The 19,570-nt window shown below is 43.2% G+C and overlaps 1 protein-coding gene across 6 annotated transcripts in view; it reads right to left on the bottom strand.

The window, feature by feature from the left end:
- The window catches only part of LOC115404391 (ELKS/Rab6-interacting/CAST family member 1-like), a 112,728-nt gene that overhangs the window by 35,225 nt on the left and 57,933 nt on the right, over positions 1–19,570 (bottom strand). For all 6 annotated transcript variants that reach the window (XR_003933348.1, XM_030113692.1, XM_030113694.1 and 3 more), the window contains 2 exons: positions 18,793–18,924; positions 11,885–12,045 (listed from right to left, as the gene is read on the bottom strand). Coding sequence is in view for 5 of the 6 variants with exons in the window: in XM_030113692.1 (XP_029969552.1) it covers positions 11,885–12,045; positions 18,793–18,924 (293 nt within the window). In the remaining variant the exon portion in view is untranslated. The remainder of the gene's footprint in view (positions 1–11,884; positions 12,046–18,792; positions 18,925–19,570) is intronic.

Raw genomic sequence — 19,570 nt, forward strand, 5'->3', positions numbered from 1 at the left:
TCTCTATCTTCTCCTCCGCCCTATCTCTCTCTCTCTCTCTCTCCAGCCTCACACAGAAACACAAGTTCCCGGCTCTCCAGAGGCGAGTCCTGCAGAGTTGTATTTCTTTCCCGGCTGACAGCTTCTGTCCTGCGGCAGCGGCTCCGCTGTTGGCTCCAGCTCGGAGCGGACGACTCCCTCTTTTCATCCATACATTAAAACATATGCGGCTAAAATTTATACCTGACACGGAGTTAATATTCCCTTTAAAGGGAAACTTCTGCTCCGCTCTGCCCTCTGTTCTTTGAGTCTCCTCTCTCAGGCGGTATCCCACACACACACACACACACACTTCCAAACACTTAGACGCTGGTTTATAACCCTACCAGAGAAAACAGTACAATGAACACACACTCGCACACACACACACATACACACACATCGGAGCACGTTTTATGCAACATTTGTTACTGCCGGCCAGCCATGTGTGCAGGATCAAAGCAGAGACGGCCAATAAAGCTTTGGTTTATTGTAAACTACCGACTGTGATTCTACCCTATAAAGTGCCAACGTGAAGTTTCGCCTCACTGAATTACAACAGAAGTTATTAGAGAAAATGATCGACACCAACCACAGTGGCCATGTGCATTTCAGACTTTGAAGTTAACACATTAGAGGGGATATAAGTATCCGTACGATTACTATCACAACTTAGAAATAACATCACACTGCAAACAAACTGATAAAATAGCACACGAGTCAGGTCCTGACTTGGTTATAAATAAATTTTCATCCTATTCGATTAAAAGTAGCCCAGCGTGTAGCGACACACGGAGAACAGCGGGAGGTTTTCGGAGCGCTCTTTTCGAGGGCGGCGCCGTCTCTTAAACTATAATAGAAGTGGGTCAGAAACACTGGACATGAATGATTTAGCGAGCGCGGCGAAGACGGGACGGGAGACCATCAGAGGGAAGAGTTAGGGAAATAGGTTAAAGCTGGTGCATAGGATAACCCGAGTGTGTGAGTGTGTGTGAGAGTGTTTGAGAGGCAGAGAAAAGCTCCCCTCAAGGAGCTGTTGTACATCAGAGAGGCTTAAAAAAGAAAAGAAAAAAAAAAAACAGAAGAGACGGCGAAAAAGCTTACACACACACACACACACGGAGAGAGAGAGAGAGAGAGAGAGAGAGAGAGAGAGAGAGAGAGAGAGAGAGAGAGAGAGAGAGAGAGAAACAGCATTGACAGGGACGGGAATAAAATAACTGGAGGATTTGGAGGGAAAACAAATCAAAGAGACGTGAAGGGGGGATGCGATGGGGGAAGGAGAAGCAGGAAGGAGGTAGAGAGACAAAGGCAGCAAGCTGGTGGGAGGGAGAGGGAGAGGGAGAGGGAGAGGAGGGCAGGTGGGACTGCTGCATGACAGAATGAGGATCAGTTCTTGACACATTCCCCCTTTTTCTCACTCTCTTTTTTTTCCTCTTCTGAAAAAAAAAAAGAAAATACTTCTTTTGCTCCCTCACCTCTTCTTTTTTTTTTCCTCCCTGCCTGTCGCTCAGACTCACACACGCGTTAAAATACACACACTGTGACTAATAAGAAAAGTGTAAAAATGCATTATCCATGGTCTGCAGGAGTTTGCACTTTCCGTGGGACCACACACACACACACACACACACCCACACACACACACACACGTATCCTCAAACTGAGAAGTGTGACTAAAGTTGCAGCTTTGTCTTCACTCCGCTCCTTTACAGTAAATCCATTTCTTCGCCCCGCTACTGAGACATCTGCTTACAATCTGTCAGCACATGCTCGCTCCTGAAACACGAGCCTGTGAGAGCAACACACACCTGTGACTCCCAAACGTTCATTAAAGCGTTTTTTTTGTTTTGTTTTTTTTTTTGTACATTTCAGAAGACGTTTGCTTCAATTTGCGGCCTCGGTGTGACGGAAATGTTCCTGCGGGCGCCGTCCGAAGCCCCTCGGCTCGCCCGCGAGTGCCTGGTCAGCCATCGAGTTTCACACTATGAGTGATACACTTGAACCAAAATGGGGGGGAGGATTTTCAGAGGGATCCCCGAGCTCTACACCAAGACGACGAGGTGCTTCAGCTTTAACGGCTGCTCAGCATCACCTGTCAAACCGAGAGAAGATACGGCACGATATCGGAAACGCTGCGAAACAGATTGAATCCTTGTCCTGAGCAAAGTTCATTTAATGCTTAAAGTGAATTATTAGTGACTCTGTAAAGTTTCACCTGATTTTGTATCATTAAAAGCAATTTAAACATGAGTATGTGATCAGAATTATGACGTCCTTCACTAAAACGATATTGAGGGAGTCAACGGATGAAGACGAGGACTAAAGCCTTCATCTCGATCGCTCCCCTGCCTGGATCCACCAGATTTGCCGCGCCACATAAAACATACAGAAGAGCCTCTAAATTGGCGCATATTGATTTATGGCGCCGTAGAAGCGGCAGTATTTTCCACAGTAACAGTGACATTTACAGCGAGCTGCCAGTAACTGTTTTTTCAGAGCGCGCTTTGGCTTTTCCTTAATGTGCTTTTAAATGACCTTTCAGGAAGCGTCTGGCTCATTTTCGTTTTTATGCGGCGTGTAAAGCAGCGACGAGACACTGGAAACTGTCAATAACGGTGAGTGATCGGGAATAAACGGGCAAATTATTCAAAGCCCAAATTTCTAAACCAGTCGGTAAAAATAAACAGAGCCCATGTTGTGTAAAGTCAGCCAAAACTTCATGACTCTTTTAGTTTGTCCATGAGTTCACTGCACACAGCAGAGGTGTCAAACGCATGTAAGGTCAGGGGTCATGACAGCCTCATTTCATCTTGAATGGGCCAGACTGGTTAAAAAAAAACAAAAAAAAACAGATAAATTAACCTTTAAATGATTAAGTTTTTCTTTATTTCCAATAAAAATTTCTTCTATCTTTATTAAGTCATATTTCCCTTATTTTTTACAATGCCATGCAAGACAATAAAAGGTGGCTTCTTGATAAATACCGAGGACAAATATACAAAAAGAGACATTTCATCATCTCCGGCTTCTGTCTAACGTTTTGCCGTCTCTATTTCCATATTTCTCGTGAGAGACAATTGATCACTAATCTGTCATTAAGTTTTCCTGCCTACAACAGTTTTATTATTTGGAGAGCAGAAATGTAATCGTCTGGCTCTCCTAACGTATAATCTGAGGCTTTAAAAAAAAACAACAACGATGTTTTGTTTCCCCAGTTTTCTGATACGTCCTCCGTCCTCACTGCTCCCGCTTCACTCCTTAACTTCTCTTTAATAATCTGTTCGATGGACTGGCATCTGCAGCCTGTAATCAGCTGAGGAAAACAAGCCAGTTTTGGTTTTGCCAAAACCTTTTTCTTCTATTTTTTTTTTTTTTCAATTTCTTTTCATTTTTTTTTAAATCGACCTTGATCTCTTTCCTGGCTCGTGTTGTTCGCCTTCTTAAAAACGGCTCGGCGTAAGAAGACAACGCCGCGTGTTAAGTTCGGATTTTAAAAGATGCAACAACAATGCGCGCAACATATGAGAGGAGTCAGAGCCATGAAAGAAAACTTTCTCCCTTCTTTCGCTGCGTTTTCAGATAATGATCGCTGGTTTGTGAGGCTTCAGAGGGTTTCTGAAAACCCTGGGATATTAATAAAGCTTTTAACTTTTATTTCACTGATTTCATTCTCTTGCTTCTGCTCTCACAAGGGAAAAGGGAGGGAGGAAAAAAAAAAAAAATCAAAAAGGACAGAGGAAAAGAACCAGAAGAAACAACAAAAGGGCAAGAAAGGCAAAGAACAGAGAGCGCGAGAGAACGGAGAGAGGAGGGTGAGATGGAAAGCGAGGCGCTCTGATTCGGGCTTGTAAGACTAAGTGTCAAAAGCGCATGCCTCTTTTTGTCACACTAAGCTCTTAACATGTCTGTCTCTCTCACACACTCACTCACACACACACACACACACTGAGGATGTGGATTAATCTCATTGCTGTCTGAGAGGATCAAAGCACTTGTCTGTGTGTTTGGTGCACAGCCATAAGCATGTGTACATGCATTTGTGTAGGAGGGTGTATTTTTATGCGTGTGTGTGCATGTGTGTGTGTATGAGTGTGTGTGTGTGTGTGTGTTAGTATACATCTCCAAGCATTTCTCTGGGAATGAAAGCTCCTCAGCAATCATGCTGTCTTGGCTGGTTTTTGCAAGTGCGTGCACGTCTGCGCGCACGTCGGGCAGAGTAGAGGCTTATTTTTGAAGGCGGCGTGCACTTCTATTGTTGCTAACATGGTGTGTGTGTGTGTGTTTGTGTGTGTGTGTGTGTGTGTGTGTGTGTGTGCGCGTGAGCTGGCGAATCTTTTACACATGCAATCCTATTGTCAGTGACGGCTGTAGAAAGCGGCGACGTCGTGGCATTGGCAGAACCGTTGAAAATAGGATCGGTGACTACACACACGCGCACGCGCGCACACACCTACACAGTCACACGCATCATTGATTGGTTTCAGTATGTAGTGACAACAGCAAAGACACAGACAGGGAGATAATACAAAATACGGCTTTTCCAGACAGAAATCGGGCGGTAATGACATTTCCAGACAGATCTGGGCTGAGAAAGAAGGGACAAAAAAAAAAAGGACGCATGGAAAGGCGGGTATGGCAGCGGCGAAGAAGGGATGGGAAGATTGAAGGGAGGGATAGCGGAAGGGGTGCAGCCAGAGGTTTGAGGGCTAGGAAGATGCTGGGAGGATGATAAAACCGAGAACAGAGCAGCTGAGGAGAGATAAATTCAATTTATGGCGTTCACCTTGAGGCGTCAGCCAAGGTTCTCACTGCAGGCGGCTGAAGACAGAAAAGCTGCGCTGCACACTGTTATAGTAAAGGTAAAAAAAAAAGAAAAAAAAAAAGCCTTGTTTAATTGTGAATAGAATTCTTGTGGTTGAAATGATTCGAGATTTCTCCCAAATTCCTCCTCAGCAAAATCTGTAAGATCACAAAAGTGGTTCTATTGATGTGTGCGCATCCACATTTTCTTGTAAGTAAGAATTTGAAGAAACCCTGAGTGAATCACCTCATGCAGCAGATTAACACAGTTTTGGGAGCCCGAGGCCGCCTCCCACGCAGGGAGCGAATAACCGAACCGCTGTGCTTAACGTTCCCGAGGAAAGTCAAGGGAAGCGATGCGACCCGCCGCGTCTCCGGCTGCCTGACCGTTAGTGACACGACGTCTTTCCGTTCAGATGTTCGGAGGTGTTCTTTCATAATAAAGACATTTCAGCATCATTATCACACTGACAACTGTGTAAAAATGCAATATATATCAGTACAGACCAGTTTTGAATTTAAAAGTAAAGCTAGTAAAATGTTCGCAGCATAATTCATATCTGATTAAAAACAGAAAGATCAGTGAATGACTTGACAATGCAGCACAACGCCGCATGAATGGTAATTAGGAGACGGCACGTAAGCTGTTGAGCATTCAATATACAGGACAATTTCAAAGATTGATGGATGAACGGAAGGAGCGAGGGAGACAGAGATGGAGGTAATATAATTTCTTTGAATATCACGCAGTTTTGTTGGCCTGAGCGAGTTGTTGTTGGACAGCTGTCTTTCTCCTCTCCTCCCGCCTCCCCTCCACCGCTCGCTGCCAAAAGAAACATATCTGCTTCTCTTTCCTTTTATTATCCTCCCATCGCCTCCCCACTCCCCCCCCCCAAACATTAGGATTTATAATTCTTGCCCTGACCTGTTCGCTCTCGTTTCTTCTGCTGGTTAAGTCCACTCTACACTCATTCCCTCGGCTTGATTTGTAAGTTGTTGTTTTTTTCTTTTCCCGTCTCGCAGATCCCGCTCTCAGTCCTCCCCTCGCCGCCCGATCTGTCTTCGTGAATTTGAAAGAGTGTTTTTCAAACGCGCGCCATACATTCATCACGTTTGAATAACTCATTTAAATTAGCCAGAAAAGGTGAAGAATGTTTTCAATGTCACGCTTAGAAATCACTGTGTTGCCTCTATATTACTGCAGCTGGAAGTACGGCCGAAAAAGATGCTTCATGTATGATAAATTCAAGGAGAAAATGTTAAGATGTATCCGGAAACCTGTAGACTCCTGATGAATACATCTTCCAGAAGAAAAAAATGCACAAGGGGCTGATTTTTGAGAAGAAAATGCAAATGAATTCAGTCGCTGTTGGTTACATATTTCCATAAAGCATGAGGGATTCTGCTCCAAACCGCAGTGTGGATGTTATTGTGTTGACAGAATTAGTTCGTATCTTGACGGAGGAACTCGGGAAACAAAAAAGTACATTCCAATCAACTTTCATTTCCGTGTTTGCTTAAAACTCTGATCAGTGTGAGGGGGAGAAAAATCCTGATCGATAAGTGTGAGTCAAATTTTCACTGGGCACCTTTACTGCAAGGATTTATGGGAATTATGGGAGCTGTTTTAAGAGAAAGAACAAATTGTTTGTGTTCAGTTTTAAAGAATCTTTATTTGGGTATTTTTTTTTTTACCTTGAAATAATCACAGCAACACAATAATTTGGAGGGATTTAAAATCAGCATCATCCTGCCATTACCTGTGGGAATAATGATTATTTTTGGCAAATTTCAGGCCACTAAGTAGGGGATAGGGTCTGTGCGTGTGGCTGTTGCTCATGCCTGATGGAGATAATGATGTGCTGTGGCTGCTCACTTCCTGATTGATTTAGTCGATGCCGTTTCGAACAGGGATTACATGCCTTTTTAAGGGTGGGATTCAAACCAGCACACTATTCCGGCCTCTAGGATTTAAGTTTAAATTAGCATTTTTTTTTTTATTTTCAGACAACCTATGCAAAGCTGAATGAATTAAGAACATGTGAATATTAACCCAAGTAGATTACTGGAAAAAATGGCACTTTAGATCAGTTTAAAGACTTCAAACACTGCAAAGATTAATTTGAGGTAAAAGCTATGCACACACACACACAACAGAAAGTTTTATGGTAAATACACACCGCAGAGGTATTTGACCTTGAAAACCTTTTCGAGTGCAGCTTGATGCTCTGACCACCCAACTACTGACTGTCCATTTCTCCTCTTCTCTCACAGTCTGAAAGTCCGAGTTTCGCTCGATATGTAGCTTGGATGTTTGTGTGCGCGCGTGTGTGTGTGTGTGTTTAAAAGTGACAGACAAGAAGATATAGGAGAAAAGACAGCGAGAAAGCAGAAGTGCGTGTTCAATGTCAGCAAAGCAGAACAGCAGAGAGTAAAAAAAAAAGGCTTTAATTCATCTAGATTGGGATTTCAGACCTGACACCCTGCTGCTACACACACACTGTCAGCACATTCCTCCAGCTGGCCGTGACACACACGCACACACACACACACACACACACACACACACACACACACACAACTCCAGACTGTACAAACACATGACAACACACGTGCACTCGACCATATCACAGAGCTGGGAGGAAAATGAGCATGTGCATATTTAATGTAACTCACAAAGAAAATAAGTTGTGCAGTGAAACCCTGCAGGGCACACGTATGTATCCGTGCACGGTTCTTCTTGCTTAAAAAAATACGACATGCATCAAGGTGTAAAGGTCAACACTGCCCTGAAGAGAGGAGGACAGGTACGACCGGCAGGTGAAAACTAAAACGCTGAGACAAATAGAGAGATGCTCCACTACGGCTGCAGACTGTATATAAATTACAAAAAAAAAAAAAAAAAAATCAAAGACTACTAAACTAAAATTGGACATTAAATGAGAGCTGGGGGTGTGGCGGGGGTTGTATGAACACACTTTGAGATCGTCTGCTTTAGGGATGAAGTCATATTTAAATTAACACTGCGTTGAGACAATTAGTTGTCATGTTTACAAGTCCTGTAACATGTGAGTGACTGTCCTCGTGATGACAGAATAACGTGTGTGTGTGTGTGTGTGTGTGTGTTAGAGGGAGGAAACAGGAGAAACCGAGGCCGTCTGTCAGTATCTGCGCTGCCCTAGATGTATTATTCGGTATATATTTCTGCATGGGAGTGAGTGTGTGTGTGTGTGTGCTCAAGTGTGTTAAGAGATTTCATGTCTGTCCAAGAAACCTCTGAAACACGCAGTATCGTATATCATGTCTTACGGCAACATTAAACCGTACACCGATGTAAAACTGGGCAGCGACTCAGACATCAAGCCCCCAGGAGTTACTGCAGCACCGTGTGTGTAAAGACAGTTTCATGTACACTAAGATATATATACATAAGCACACACAGGACTCGGCCACCTCAAACATCTCGCGTTTTACATGTGGAAGAAAGCCAGAAACAAATGACGCATCTGCTGACCAAACCCTAATGTCTAGTGAAAAATATGAGCGATGGCATCCTGAGCGTAACTCACAACGAGACAGGCAGCGGCTACCTGAAACATCTCAGTCTGAGGGAGTTTTAAGACGGAAGGTGCATAACATCCTAAATATGTGTGGAGAATTATGACAGTGTGAGATATATGACGTGCTATGCAAAGGCAGAGCTTGAAAGGAGCAGTATTTTTTTCAGCGAGTTGTCAAACAGCAGTATATTCCTCCTTGGCCCCTGCAGGCGATTGAAGGAAGACTTGGAAGAATTTGGAAAGTGGCTTTTAATCAGATAAACAACTGGGACGAGACTGAAAACAGGAGAAAATAAAAATGTCAGACAGCAAACGTAAAAGGAGGGAATGCGAAATGAGGAGATGGGAAAGACAAGACGGCGAGACCTGGCCATGAAGACGGAGAAGAGTGAATCACAGCACCGATGATGGAGATAAATTCACAACCGCAAGAACAAGGTTCGATTTAGTCTGTTAAAGGCAGCAGAAATTAGTTTGACACGACGCAGAAATATACTCAGTTAACTATCTGAGTAGTTCTTTTCTTTCTCTGGAAATTAGTCTGAAAATGTGGGATCCTCTCTAAAATTCATTTCTCAGTTTTATGTTGAGTTCTGCACAGCAGGACAGCTTGATGGGGACCTTGGAAATAATCTGTATAAACCTGAAAGAGCCGGTCAAATGTCCAGTGTGTGCAAAGACACACACACTCGCCGCGGGGCTTTAATTCAGCTGAGTCGCTGTGGACGATCCATCCTCACTAATGTGAGAACTTTAGAGACGGATTTTAACCGTTTCCGCCATCACTGAATGTTTTAAACCCATTTCAAGCCAAATAACAGTTCAGTCTTTGACAGGAGTGACCACTAAACATAAAGGCCTAATTCCTTTGTTTTTAGTTCGAGGTTATATCCTATTTGACTGAGTTAGACAATTACTTATAAAATGAACACTTTTTGGGTAATTGAATGTAATTTGAAAACCATGAAACATTTTCTTTCCTCTTCACAATCACGTGTCAAATTGTGTTTTTTGATCATCAATGCCAGTGAAATATATTCAAAAGTTCAAGAGGTATGAATACATTTGCAAGCCACAGTATACTGGATCTATAGACGCACTTCCACACATAGTTAAATCCACAAAAAATAAATTAGTGAACAGATTGAACAACCCACCAGAGACTGGCGAATTCAATCGTGTGTGCGTGTGTGTGTGTGTGTGTTGTGGCTGTGTGTTTTCCCGGGTGCCCACCTGACATAAGACGGCATGTATGTGTCTATTCACGTCTGTTCCTCAAACATAAATATTCATGGAGGAGCCGGTTTATTCATAAAAGAAAGGGCGGGCACGGATAAATCAATCATGCACACACACAAGCACGCACGCACACACACACACAAACGCACGTAAGAAAACAGGGCCAGGCATTCTGAGGTGCTGATGCCTGTGACAATCACACGGGTCGTTACAGCCCCGATAAAACGGCCAATAACTCCGTTCACCTGGACTGTGAATGGACACGGTGTTGGACACACACACACACACACACACACACACACACACACACACACACACACACACACACGAACGCGAACACAGCGTCTTTCTATTCAAAAACAAAGTAATGGAACGTCGGTGGAGATCTTTTCGGACGGACTGCAGGAAAACTAAATCACAGGGCATGCTCTCATTTCCCATGATGCCCCAATAAAAGATGGCTCCCACAGTGCATTTAAAGAAGCGGGACGGGCTAACACGGACATTCTCCTTGGCTTCTATTTCAACCCGAAGCATGGTTCCATTAAATGAGGCTTCTCTGTAAGGTCTCGGTGAGGATGTAAAAGAGCAGAAAGTCGGCGGAATCGCCGGACTGCTGGACTCCTCTTAGCTGCACTTAAAACGCAAACCCGTCTATTAAAGTTACATTACGGCGCACAATGACTTACAATGTGTGTCTGCATGTGTGCGGGCGTCTGCGAATGTAATCAATCACATGAAGAGCCGGACAGCGGGACATGGTTATTGCATTAACGCAGCACTTTACTTCGATGGTTTTAGAGCGCGGAGAGAACGAGGGAGGAGATAAAAGAAGGAAGGAGAGCAAGAGCGGGGGGGGGGGGGGGGTTCAGAGGAGAGAGTTAATGAGGTGACGGGTGAAGATCATGTCAATGAGAGTCGTCGCCACCTTCCCGAAAAAACCCGAGGAACATGAGAAACTAGTGGGGATATTAAGGTAACACGAGCAGCTAATTCGGCGTTGAAGTTTTTTGCATTTTCAAAAATTTATGAGCTCCTCGGTGGGAAACTTTACATTCTAAGTGCTGAGAAGATGAAAAAAGAGAGAGGAAAGCAACGGGAATGCACGGTTTGGTGTCGTCAATTAGCAGCAAATCTTCCGAAACTAAAGATGAAAACTTTTTTCCCACCAGAAGCAGGGAAACGTTAACGCTGAATCCAGCCTTCTTACATAATCCCTGAAAATAAAGAGGGGGATCATCTGGGGGCCATTTGGTAAGACTTCACAGTAGCCATCACTTAAAGCATTCCACAACTCTTCTGGCAGGAGCTTTTATCCAAATTGACACACATCGGAGGATTCAAGTGTGGTAAAGGACGACGTAACTTTCTGTCGACCACAGCGGGGTTTAAACCTGCTTCCTGTCTGACCGCCATTCGCCCCCTTTGACCGCTCGATCATTTCACCGAGTGGTCGTCAACATAGTTCAGGTTATTTTTCTGACAATACTCAACTTACTGATAGAAAAGAATAAAAATGTCACAATCAGTCAATTCTTTGATGATATGGCCAAACTCCAAACAGCAAATCGAAGTTTTGTAGATTAATTTATTGTTAACTTCTGCTATATCAACTAATTCTTATCACAAATGCATTAAACAACAGGGATTTGAATGAACTACGGAATATAGTTATTTATTAATTTAATGCATCTGGTTCAAAGAAATCAGCTTTGTTGGAGGAGTAGGTTTCTGTTATTTCAGGTGTTTTAAAGAATCTGTGTGTACTCTGGTCAAAGAGTTCCGATCAGCTTTAACATTAAAAGATCCAGTTTTGTGTTCAAAACTCTGCAGTAGAAAGAGATTAACTCTCTTTTAAAAGAATGTGAGTGTGGTTTTAAGGATCTAAGTTTTTGAAAAAGTCTCCTTTGAGAAGTCCAGGTCTGAATTAGAAAGCTTTATTTAAGTTTTAACACTTCAGTAGAGTCTAGGCTGCATTAAAAAGTCCATGTCTGTTTAAATTAAATATTTCTTGACAATTTCTTTCATCTTTGAGAAGATGTTAAAGAGTTAAAATGAACCTATAAACACATAAAGCTTCTAAGATACTGCTGTGAAGGATTCAGATGAATATCCATGATGTTTTCATAATCAATGAAACGGAGAAAAGGAAAACCGTACAAGTGCTGGTTGATGAATTTGGAGTGAGATTAAAAGAAAGCCCTCTTTGTGTGAGAAACAGTGCAGACCGGGAAAAAGAGAGATTTAGATTTCTCTGTTCTTACTTCATCTCCAGGACCTCCTCCAGGTGCTTCCGCCTCTCGGCCCGCAGGGCGGTCAGGTGACCCTCCTTCTCGGCCAGTGAGAGCTGAGTCGACGACAGCTTGGCCTTCATCACCTCCAGTTCCTGCTTCACCTTCTCCATGGCGACCAGCAGGTCCTCCACCTGACACGTGCAAACAATTGAACATTTTGTGAGCGCCGCTCTCTCATTGTTGTCCCCCGCTTTGCTTTCCTGTGGATATCTGCTTTTACTTTCGTGGGAGTTGCGTCTGCCTCTGAAAGCCTTTAATAACGTCTCTGTTTTTACGCGAGATGCTCCACTGCGGAACATCAAAAGTGTCATTTTCTTTCTCCCTTTGTTTTCCTTCGCCTCTCTCTGTTGTTTCTCTTTCCCCCTCTCGGAGCTAATAGATATTTTATCAGCGTCCCTCCGTCTCGCCGGGCGTATATCAGCATGTCAGATTAATGTGTGTGAGGTCAGCGTGCAGCTCTCAAGGCGTGAAAGGGAGATGGCCGCCACACACACGTGAACTCTTCTCTGTCTGTGAGTTATACATGTAATGTCAGGGAAGTGCTGAATTAGAAAGAAGGAGGAAGGAAAAATAAAGTCAGATAAAAGGTACGTTTTTGTAAAATAAAAAAAAAAAAAAAAAGCATCATAAAGCAAAAGTTATTGAGACACGTTGAATCTGTGATTTCTGTAAAGGACGAGGATCACTGGGGTCAATGAATACATGAATACATGAATGAATGACAGGAATTTAATGAAGCTTTGACGTCAGCAACAAACAACTTTTCTCTCATGTTTTGCCTGAATTCTGCCTGTTGATTCATCTCTATTTGCCCCACACATACTTTTTTCTCCCTCTAAGCAGCCAGTTTCTCTCATTTTTCACATCAGATCAGTTTTCGGCCTGCATTCCTCAAATCAACCAGTTGTTGGCTGCGAACTTTTAAATCAGACAGTATTTCCTCAATACTGAATTCCCTTTTTCTCTTAGCCTGAGCATCAGATGTTGGCATGGGCTGAATTAAAGATCACATTTAACTGCGCTGACAAAAGAAAACACTGAGTCTCTGACTACATCTTGATTAAAAACTAATGACCAAACCACAGATATACTGGTACAGTTCACTTAAAATATTTAAAGGGTTTGATAAAAGTAGAGACACAACGTTCATTTGACTGATTTTTAGCCATGTTGTATTTCAAGAAATCAGTCAAGTTGAAGAAAAGATAACACTGAAATTGTGTGTTATTGTATTAGAAGGAAACACAAATGGGACATAACAAAGGTAATTATTGATTTTGATGTTGTTTTAGTTAATTGTGCGAGGAAAGTTATCTTCTGCTGCTTTATATGAACGGATTAGTTTGAATTCACATGTAAGTAAAAAAAAAAAAATCTACAAGTCAAGTCAGCTTCTTTAAACATATCTGCACTGAGAACGCGTGTGTCAGGGTTAATATTTATTTTGGCCTTCAGCATCCGGACCAAAGTCTTTAGGGTGCTACTTTTATTTGATATGGCTTTCCTCTACCACTATTAGACCAGAGTGATTATTCTCATTTCCCATGTCCTCCGGGGCTTTTAGCAAAAAATGTTCATTGGTGAAGTTTTCCTCCGTTGCTGTTTCATTGATGGACATTGGATGTATTTCAGAATTTTGATTCCCACAATTCAAAACTACACACAGTTGAGAAATGAAAGGGAAATGATGAAAGAAAATGACAGAGGAAGCAACACAGGAACAACGGGATTTTCCTTCCTACACATCTGTCCTCATGAAAGAAACAAATCACCTGTAAATGACTGATCACACACACAGTCTGGAGGTAAAAACAGTCACGGTTTTGACTCAGTTGATCTAAATTTTGAGTTTGTACCTTCAGTTTCTACACCGGACATCACTCGACACATTAATTTCTGATTCAATAGTTTCAGCTGCACTTTCTCAAGTCACAGCTTGTAAACCGATTGTCTCTTTGTCCAAGCAAAACCCCTGAACAATAACCCCTTGTTAACAGTACTGACAATATTCAATTTGTGGGTTGGAGAACAATTTGTAACAATCGCAGTAATCAGATGTTTCATGTTCCTAATATGAAAATAATCACTCCTGTACTGCGCTGCTCCAAAAATAAGACAGGCTTTTTGTTTCCTGGAAATAGGCCTGAGACCGTGGGCTTGTTTGGTTGGCATTATGATCATTATTATTAGAATGTTTGGGGTCTAATATTAGCCCCTGGTGTGAAGTCGGGTTCTGCACAGAATCAAGACGGAGGGAAGAGGAACATGCTGGATGTGAGCTGGTCAAACTAATGGAGACCTTCTCACTGAGGAGTTTGATTGAGACATTTTTAATTGTACACTGAAACAAAAACACATGTAAAGAGAATGAAAAAGGGCAAAAAAAAAAAAAAAAAGACATACATACACATACAAATGAGAGTGAGTGATTCATGTGATGACTGCTTGTTACCTTCGACCACCTAAATCCAGTTGTGGTGAACTCATGCATTGGAATGTGAGAGAGCTGCATACAAAATAACAGAGAAAGAGAAAGAGAGAGAGCAATGTGAGCAGAAGGAATGATCGCAGCGAGGCAGGAGGAGGAGGAGGAGGAGGAGGAGGAGGAGGAGGAGGAGGAGGAGATCGGGATGTACAGAGAGGGGAAAAGAATAGGCAGTGGAAACAACCTGATGTGAAAGTTCTTCTAATTTTGTATTAAATTGTGACAGTTTTTTTAAATTGTGACAGTTTTTATAGGTTATTATAAAAACCTGATGGTCTAAATGTTCATCCAAAGTGTTGCTGTTCTGTATAACACGGCACGCCGTCCTTCTAATCTTACAATATGAAGTGATTGAAAGAATAAAGAGTTTGAAATTATTTCTCTATCTCCTGTATTTCAGTGATTTTCATTGTTAAAAAGCATGCCAGTCATTTTTTTCCAAAAGCAACACACATTACAACACATATTATTTTTGATATTTTTTGTCTGTAATTCTCTCATTTCATTATTTAAAAATTCTACAAAAAAAAAGGTACTCTAGAGCCTAAGTAACATTAAAAACATAGTGGTGGCTGCACCACATCCAAACAATGTGTAAATCCTAAGGCCTTATTGATGTGTGGAATTTCAGGCCGTTTTTGCTTCTGTCCCATTTTTACTCGCCGTGGTCCAATTTTTCCTTGTGAAATTAAGTCCTGTGCCTCCTGAGCAGTGTAACATAATCAGAGTGCAATGGGAAACAAGTGTTTGTGTGTTTACAGTGTGTGACTTCAAACCCTCCAGCAGTTTCCGTGATTTTCAGGAACACAAAGAAACTTGCTGTAGTTACACATATGTTTGTAGTATCCTTTAAAAATAACCTGAGGTGGTATTATTCATGCTTTAATTAATAAAATGGAAGTTATTATCATGTATCCTTTGTGGTTGGTGATATAATGCAATATATTGAATTTTTTTTGTATTTAAAAATGAAACTACTGCAATATGCAGTAATTTATGTGTTTTAGTTTTCATACAATGCAGTGATATTACATTACATAATGTTAGAATGTGTTAAAAAGCAAAAACAAAATAGAAGAGGAAATTTGAGGGAATAAGATGTGGCGCAGATAAAAAAAGATGGAGGAGAAATTCAAACTGGGAGCAGTCAGGAAGAGAGGAGGAGGAAAGAGACGCTCTTTGGCGGAGACCAACGACAGAAGGCTGCAGGATGGAGGGATGAGGGATGGAGGGATGAGGGAGGGGAGGCAGGAGCTGGACGAGAGGAGGACCACAACCCCTTCAGTTGTCTCAGTGTGCGCTGGTGCGGAGGTGCGCGCTCAACTTGATTTTGAGAGTGAGGAGCGGATGAGAGGAAGGGAAAGAAGAAAGTGCATCGAGTTCAAGAATTAAGAAATTGTGTGACTAATAAAAAGGCTGAAAAGCTGCAGAAGACGGTGTGTGTGCAGAGACAAGGCGGTGTGTGTCATGGCGTTGACTCATTCCTCTGCTGTCACCCACACACACACACTCACACACACACACACACACACACACACACACACACATCTTTCTTCACAGATCACACACAGTCGTGACTCATGTCTGGCAGAAAAGGTTTCTTATATTTTCATGTCACTTCTTTTTTTTTTTTTTTTTGCCGGTTTAACTGTGCTCAATCGGCACACACACACAGACAAGCTGCACGTAAAAGAAAAGTGTGTGTAGGGCGCAGGTTTGCCATCACGGATTCGATGAGGCTGCGCTGCATGTATGTTTTGGGCTCGCTGGCAGGCCGGCCTCATTAAGCACGGGCAGATCGTCTCCCTCTGTCATCGTTTTATGAATCATTACGCGAAAGGTTAATTGCAGTGACACGGGTTTAAAAAAAGAAACTCCAAAATATTTATTTACAATTTCGCTTGTGGATTCAGGGACACGTTTCCAGTCTGAAAACCGAAGCGGCGTCCATCTGGCTCCGGCTGAATGCCGTGCTGTCCGGCGCTGGCGCTGTGTTTGAATAGCAGTTAGCACTTCTTTCTGCCACATTCGTGTGTGTGTGTGTGTGTGTTTGGAGAAACGTATCTGTATGTATGTGGTCGGCTGCCGTGCGTATTACTGTCCTGTCTGAGAGCGCCACAAACACACATGTGCGTGTGTGTGTCTGGGCCGAAAGGGGCGAGTTAATGTTGTTGATGTTGGGAGAGGACTGCGCCGAGCGTTTTGGCCGCCGTCTCCACTCATTTCACCGCACGCCGGCGTTCCTGCTCCTTCCTCCTTTTTACCCAGGCGTTCTAACACCAGGACGCTCTCCAGGACCCCGACCTGGCCTAAATGCCCTCTGCTCTCTCTAATTGAACCTGCCACTCGCAGCAAATTGAAGTATTTTTAATACGCTGCAGCCAAATTAAACCTGAAAGCTCGAAGCAGATGCTGTAAACAAATTAAATCACAATCACGCCTCGAGGAAAATACATTTAATGATAGTGACTTCTTCTTTAACCCAGTATGCCACCAGAAACATGAAGCACAAACACCGCATTGATGGCTGTGTCAATATAAACTGGAATTTTGAAAAGGAAATCATACCTAAAGCTGTTTTTCGGGGGTCACATTTAATTGCACGGCTGTACCTAATAAAGTGAATGTAAAAACAGACTATCCTATAGAAACTGTGTGATTTATGCCTGAACAATTACTGATAATTAGCTGTGCAAAAGCAGCCTGGCACCAGAATCTAGATCCAAAAACCTAAATTCAGGTCCTTGCACCTCAGGTTATTAAAATGAGGCTCCTGAGCTACAAGAAAAAAAGACGCAAATACATTGAAAAACCAGGTTTTTATAGGTGTGAGGTAATGATGTATTTATGTTGAAGTACTACAAAAGGCAAGGTGTAAAAATGAGTAAATCCTTGAGCACCTGAGCCGTGCTCCTAAAGCTGCTGCTAAAAAGCAAAAATATTAAATTTAGAGTTCTTTTTTTTTTTTTGTCTCCTCACACCAACACAATATATTCACACATATTTCTTTACTCGCTCGGATTGAAGCCTTCCACAATGCTGTTTCTTGTTGGTTGCATCATTACATCAAAGGGAAATCTGACCTGTCGCAGGCATCATTTTGAACGTGTTTTCTTGTTGTACGCCGCGTCTCTGAATCACACCCAGAATTTTAATTTTAAACGAGCTTCTGCGAGTTAAAACACGATGTCTTCGATTTGCAGTATTATTTTTTTTTTTTTCTCATGCAGTAAAATATTCAATATTCAATTATTTATCCTGCTATTAGTCTAATTCTGTCAGGTTACTTTATTCATCTACAGTCAGGTGGGATTTGGCTTTGGCTCTAAGTTGTACGAAGCACATTTACTGTGTGTCCGTCCATCACGCCGTCCTCCATCGTGTCCGCCCGTCATTACAGAGACGTGCGCTTCCTCCGCCGCATCTGTCAGTCTGGAGCTGCTCGTTTACGCCCAGGGTGCGAGCCAAACACCTTAAAAGCAAAACATCTGTTTGCGGGCCTGTCTTTATGTGTTTGTCCAGACGCGGCTCGGTAAGTAAAGGCCGGAGCGGGCGGCCAACGTTTAGAGGCAGTAATAACAATGGAGTCCGGCCGTTTTGCCAACAGCTACAGCGCGCCGTGTTTTCTCAGGGCAGTTTTCGTCCTGACAGCCCACGCTGTTTTTTTTCCCACTTGTCAAAACCCATCCAGACACCGCCGAACATTTCCCATCTCTATGCCCTTGTTAAGGCGCTGGTACTGAGGGGAACAACTCACACACACACACACACACACACACACACACACACATACACACACACTCAAACTCCCAGTGGTCTGAGGTTGAAATCCACCAAACTTTTTCCCTTCAGACTGAACCTCATTCAGCTCGGTTCTGAGCGTTCCCGCTGTCTCGATATAGATAAAACCCATTAGAAGTTGGAACGGTCCGTCGGCTCGCGCTCACTGCATTTAAAACAGAAAGAAGGAAGAAAGGTGTTTGTGTGTTGAAGGGGACAAAATGCAAGCTGTTCTTTAAATAGGGACTTATTTACCTCGCCTGCAAATGAAGAGTGACTGGACAAACACCCACACACACACACACACACACACACACCTGAATGAGCTGGGTTGGCATGGGGCATAATGTGCTGCGCTTCGGCTCGCCGGTGTTTAGCGATGTCAGCCGCAGTTTGCCCTGAAGATGTGTTTCTCCGTGTTTTCCTCGAAGGGAAAACCTGAGACCTGAGTGTGTGTGTGTGTGTGTGTGTGTGTGTGTGTGTGTGTGTGTGAATGTGTGTGTACGTGACAAGTCCACTGACAGGGGTTGAGATTAAGGAGAGGTTCGGGCGCCACGTTCGGGGTTCTCCTTCCACATGCAGGGGGTCTCAGGCACCGGGGAGGAGCCAGTACCTGTTTCTCGGCCTGCGTGCGCGCCTGCTCCTCCTGAGCGAGCACCACCTCCCTCTCCGCCGTGATCTGCACGCTCTCCCTCAGCGCCTCCTCCAGCTCCTCGATGCGGTCCTCCTTGTGACGGAGGGAGTCCTGCAGGAGAAGAGTCGCGAGCAGTAAATCTAAAAGCCGGACGTCCCTGTGTTCTAAATCTGTTCGTTATTTTGTAACTTTCCTGGCGCCACCGACTGAAGATCATATTGTCTTCTACGTAAAATGTGAATAATTACCCATTCAGCAGGAAGTTCATGCTCATAAAATTATGCTTTTGGCAGACTACTGAATTTCAGTATCTTCTCCTGGTTTAATGAAATACATCACAAAACCTCCCCTGATCTGAAAACGGGAGCTTCCTGTAAAAGCAGCTTTGCCTGTCACATGCGTCCCCTGAGGAAAAACCTTGGACAGTCCTCATTCATGTTCTCTGCGCTGGGATAAGTTACCGAACCACTCACAAACAAGGCGGTGTGATCTCTATCTGTCTCGGAGGATTTCCGATCAAACATGAAGCTGTTTGGGAAGTGAAGCAACGACATGAGGCTTTAAAAAAAAAAGAAAAGAAAGGAGGAGGAGGGGGCTCTGTTTTCTCTATAGACAGGAAACAGGCTCTCCTGGTCAAATTAGAGCGGAATGAATAATGGATGGCGACACGGTGGGAGAGGGAGGGTGACACATTGCAGTGACCATCCAGAACATCTGAACCACATGTGTCGAGGATCTGAATCCTCAGTGAACCAAC

This window comes from Salarias fasciatus, chromosome 17 (genome assembly GCF_902148845.1).
Source record: "Salarias fasciatus chromosome 17, fSalaFa1.1, whole genome shotgun sequence".
NCBI lineage: Eukaryota > Metazoa > Chordata > Actinopteri > Blenniiformes > Blenniidae > Salarias > Salarias fasciatus.